Source organism: Myotis davidii, unplaced genomic scaffold, assembly GCF_000327345.1.
Source record: "Myotis davidii unplaced genomic scaffold, ASM32734v1 scaffold967, whole genome shotgun sequence".
In the NCBI taxonomy this organism is placed as follows: domain Eukaryota; kingdom Metazoa; phylum Chordata; class Mammalia; order Chiroptera; family Vespertilionidae; genus Myotis; species Myotis davidii.
The window spans coordinates 59509-64806 of NW_006383014.1; the positions used below are offsets into that span (position 1 = coordinate 59509).

The 5298-nt window shown below is 38.6% G+C and overlaps 1 protein-coding gene across 2 annotated transcripts in view; it reads right to left on the reverse strand.

Moving 5' to 3' along the window:
- OSTC (oligosaccharyltransferase complex subunit (non-catalytic)) overlaps window positions 1-5298 on the reverse strand; it is an 11163-nt gene that overhangs the window by 2899 nt on the left and 2966 nt on the right. The window contains exons 2-3 of one of the 2 annotated variants that reach the window (XM_006778889.2): window positions 4542-4635; window positions 1890-2087 (exon numbers count right to left, since the gene is read on the reverse strand). In XM_006778889.2, coding sequence (XP_006778952.1) covers window positions 1890-2087; window positions 4542-4635 — 292 coding nt within the window. The remainder of the gene's footprint in view (window positions 1-1889; window positions 2088-4541; window positions 4636-5298) is intronic. The other variant, XM_015558099.1, reaches the window with a different exon arrangement.

The following is a 5298-nucleotide window of genomic DNA, read 5'->3' on the forward strand; positions in this document are numbered from 1 at the left end:
CTCAGGGGCCCAGCTTTTCTTATCAGGCTTAATAAACACTAGTTCAAATTACTAAAATGGCAATTTTTACCAATCTGAGCAAAGCAGGCCTTTTGTCTTCAATCATAAAATAGTATCTATTTAGTCTATTTTATACAGCTTTACAATACTTATAAAAGCATTTTAGTAAGCCAGCGCTTCTCAACCTGTGGGTCAAACGACCCTTTCACAGGGTTCGCCTAAATACATCCTGCATATCAAATACTTAAAATACGAGTCATAACAGTAGCAAAATTACAGTTATGAAGTAGCAACAAAAATAATTTTATGGTTGGGGGTCACCACGACATGAGGAACTGTATTAAAGGGTCGCGGCATTAGGAAGGTTGAGAACCACTGTAGTAATAAGCAGTCAATAGCTCTACTATTCTAAAAGTCAAATGCCTGAGCTAAAAGAAAAACACACTCATCCAAGGAGAGGACCTAAAACCATAAGGAGAATGGGAAGCATAGGTAAGATGAGAACAAGTCTGGTTCTATGGGCAACAGCCCGCTTTTGTTCTGCTGTCTCCAAAGGTTCCTTCTGCTTTGGTTAATTTGTAATACTCTCCTTATCCTCTCTGGGAGCCTCCTTTTTTCTTGTTTTGCTACAGAAAACTCTAGCCTCTTCGATCTACTCTTCCAGTACACCTTTTCCAACAGGGGCAGAAAAAAGAGGATCAAAAAGAAGAGGCTTAAGTACCTAATTCTTCATACAATTTAGCCAATGGCCAAAATTATTTCTCTTGGATAGAAACAGGAGCCACTGGCAGAGGAGTCTGAGGGGGTTTTATGGCCACCCCGATATTCAGCTGTCAAGGAACACTGCTCTCTGTTCCCGTCCTAAAAGGCTAAGCTGGGAACACCAATGCAGGATAAGACCCTCTAACTTTCTCAGGGGAAGCCTGTCCATTCTCCCCCAGATGTGTTACAGATAATGTACAGGTTAAGCCAGAGAATAAGTAAACTTGTGAAACTCAAACACATTCCTATCCCCCTTTTATTACCTCTTGTAATAAAATAAGGGGAGCCCTAGCCGGGTGACTGTTTGTTGGACCAACATCCCATGCACCAAAAGGTTGCAAGTTCAATTCCTAGTAAGGGCACATACCTAGGTTGTGGATTGGGGTGCATATGGGAGGCAACTGATCGATGTTTCTTTCACATTGATGTGTCTCTCCCTCTCCATTCCTCTCTCTCTAAAAAAAATCAATAAACTATTCTTTAGGAAAAATAAATAAATAAGGGGATATCAGTTCTAAGAAATAAGTATAGTTGAAATTTGAAAAGTTCCACAGGTGAAATCAAATATAGGGAAATATGATACTTGTCCACATCTCAAATTAGTGATCTCAATGGAATTATCAAAGTTGCCATAAAACAAATTTATCTTTATTCTAAGTTTTCTGAATCAAAATGAGATATATATGAATAAAATCCTTTTCCCATCTTTTTAGAGAGGCAACTCCCCTTTCCTGGCCAAGGCTTAATGAGTTTTCCTCATACTAATATCAAAGAGCAGCAGCAATTAATGTCTTGAAAATATTCCCTACTATCACCATACTACTAAAATCCCATATGTTACAGACTAACCCAAAAGCACTTTAGAGAAACATGGTCAATGATGCTACTGCAAAATAACTAACTTTTCTCATGCATGAAGATAGCAATCAGGAAGACCTATTCGTCTCAATTTTGCTACTAAGTATAGCTATAACCTTGAGAAAGTCACATTTTTTTATTCTCAGAATTTTCATCTGTTTAAAATGAGTTAAATTAAATCTATAATTTTATGTGACCTAGGTAATTATTGTACCAATTTGCAACATACGTTGTTAAGTTGCTGTTACACAAAGTACTTAATAACTTACGGCAGTTTCATTCTCATGAATACTCTGGCCATGAAAAAACTCAATAGGACACAGACGAATCCAATGAATAGAAGAAGAAATCTGTTGAGTTTTGGAATGTTTGGAGCATTGGATCGGTCTAGGATTATGAAACCTAAACCTCCCATTGTAAACAGGAAGCTGGATGCAAGTCCTTCCATAATATATTGTCCATTTACTCTGAAAAAGAAAGACACAGCAAAATAAAATTTGAAAATTCCCGAAAAAACAAATGTTTTCCCCCTTAAATTGAAATTCTCATTTCTGCTAAAACATTTTTGTGCTAATTTTTTATTCTTACCCTTTCAACTATTTTGCTACATTTCTAGATATTCATTTCTATCAAGTACTAGTCTAGATTCTGGGGCTATAACAATGAATAAAACAGACAAAATGCTGTCTTCATGGAGCATATGTCCAAAGAGTTTTAGGACCTCAACCAACACAACTGTCTATGAAAATCAGTACTTGCATTTTAATTATTAGCCTAAAAAGCCAATTATTATATGTATATGAATCCTTTACCCAGAACTTTAGCTTTTAAAAGTTATACTATTTAAATTTCTTTTGATTTCAAATTAATTTTGAACTGGTTAGAAATGTATCTTAAAAAGTTTTATAATAATTAATACACCTTTAGTTTCAAAGGGAAAAATTTAAAAGCAGGTGTTCTTAATTAAGACTCCATGAACCCCACATGTATTCCCAGTGACCTATAAATCCCTATAATTATATGCAAGTTTTTGTATATTATCTGTATCTGCTTTTTTTGGGTTCATGGACCCCCAAAAGCAAATTTCTCTGTTAAAGGGGTGCTTTATACATGGAATATGCAAGGAAGGTACATATTTTTTGTTAACTAATTGCTTTAATTCAGCGGTTCTCAACCTGTGGGTCACGACCCCTTTGGGGATTGAACGACCCTTTCACAGGGGTCGCCTAAGACCATTGGAAAACACATATATAATTACATACTGTTTTTGTGATTAATCACTATGCTTTAATTATGTTCAATTTGTAACAATGAAATTGGGGGTCACCACAACATGAGGAACTGTATTAAAGGGTCGCGGCATTAGGAAGGTTGAGAACCACTGCTTTAACTAAAAACGCAATACATGCACCATGGTCAAAATTCAAATAGCACAAATGATGACACTGTGAAATGTTTTCCTAACAAGATCGCCTGTCATCTGGATCCCCTCCCCAGACAACCACAATCATCTTTCCAAGAATATCCTGTGCAGAGAATACCATTTGTAAGGTATAAATACAAATATATAGCTATGTTTAAATAGACAATTAACAAATGGATTATAGAAAGCAATACAATAAGCATTGCTCAAGTGAACCAAACCACACTAGAACAGTGTTTCATTGCTTAAATGGAACTCCCAGATCTCAAAAATTGTGTTTCTTATTTAGTAACATATTTCATAAGAGGCCAGATAGTACAGTACAGGCCATATGGTTTATGCCACACTTACCACTATAGTATGAAAGGAGCCACAGATGGTATACAAACAAATGGGCACACCTAGTTCCAATAAAGCTTTACTTACAAACTGGTTTGCCGATTCCCAGAACAGTCTATAAATGTATTTTAAACTGATACCCTCCTTTAAATAAGTGGTAATATCGTTGTGAAATATGTTATTTCCTAATAAATGAATAGATAATATACTTTAGTTACTCCTGCTCACTTCCTGCCATTCCTAAATTTAGCATTTTAGAGCAGCTAATGTCTAAATACAAATGGATTCTATGGGTTTCACTATTATTTTTTTTAAAATATATTTTATTGATTTTTTACAGAGAGGAAGGGAGAGGGAGAGAGTTTGAAACATTGATGAGAGAGAAACATCGATCAGCTGCCTCCTGCACAAACCTCCAGTGGGGATGTGCCTGCAACCAAGGTACATGCCCTTGACCGGAATCGAACCCAGGACCCTTCAGTCCGTAGGCCAACGCTCTATCCACTGAGCCAAACCTGTCAGGGCTCACTATTATTTTTAAACCAGAGGCCTGGCGCACAAAAATTTGTGCACTGGCGGGGGTGGGGGGTGTGGTGTGTCCCTCAGCCCCACTTGTGCCCTCTCACAGTCTGGGACCCCTCGGGAGATAACCACCTGCTGGCTTAGGTACACTCCCCAGGTGGCAGATGGCAGGCCTGATCCCTAGATGCCTGTCCAGGTGGCAGATGGCAGGCTGATCCCTAGGTGCCTGCCCCACCTCCCTGGGTCGTGCACAGGACAGGGCCAATCAGGGGGTTGGGGCACCGCCCCAGGTCGCACACAGGATGCCCGGGTGGGCCAGCGGATGGCTGCTGCCCTGCACGCACACGGGAACACACAGCCGCCCCCCCCACTCCGCCTCCCCCAGCCCAGGATTGCAGATAGCAGGCCTGGATGGCGGCAGGGCAGGCGGGATGGCGCTCTCCCGCCCTGCCTGCAGTATGCAAATTAGCCGCCATCTTTGTTGGCGGTTAATTTGCATATTGTGCTGATTAGCCAATGGGAGGCATAGCAAAGGTATGGTCAATTACCATGTTTGTCTATTATTAGATAGGATAAGCAGGCATGGCCCAGCAGCCCGTTTTCCCACCACCAAATCATTCAGAAAGGTAGCTCTTACCTGTATGCCAAGAAGGCTACTGGTCTTTGATGCCCGTGTTCATCAGTCATAGAGCCAACACTTGGAGGTTCAACAATAACATCATAAATTATTCCTATATGAAAGACAATAGTATAGATTAGAGAATTCCTCATTTTAAAAATAGGATTCTCATCTGTCTCTAAAGGTTAATTTATATACGACTGTACATAGGACTGTCTTGATATATGCTATTATAATCAAATGAGGCCCAGCTAATCTCCCAAACTTCAGATAAAACCATTCAGAAATTCAACTCAATACTTCAGAATGACTTATAAAACAATATTATCTTTAGGAGTTATTTCATAAAAGAAATTCATTCAGTAACTGTTTCTAATACTCAAGTATGACTCCACAATAAAAGAGATTTAACATTAAAGATTATATTTTAGTTCAAGAATATGTTCCACATAAACTTGGATTTGTTTCTATAAATTGAGAGCTACTAGAGAAATTTTCTTGCATAAATATAAAACAAGGAAACATTTTTAATCACACCATTAGCATTAAGGACTCATGATCACTAATTTCAATATCTATCAACATTTTAAGTATTCCGAATCTCCCACTGTCAACATCTGTTTTTCTCCATTATTCTCCAACATCCTCATGCCCCGCTAGCTTTTCTTAATCATAGATTGTGTCTCCCTTCCCACTAATAAAACAATCATAGTGGAATTCCCTAATCCCTCCTCCCCCAACTACAAACTGGTGCCCTCATCTAGCCTCTCCTCTT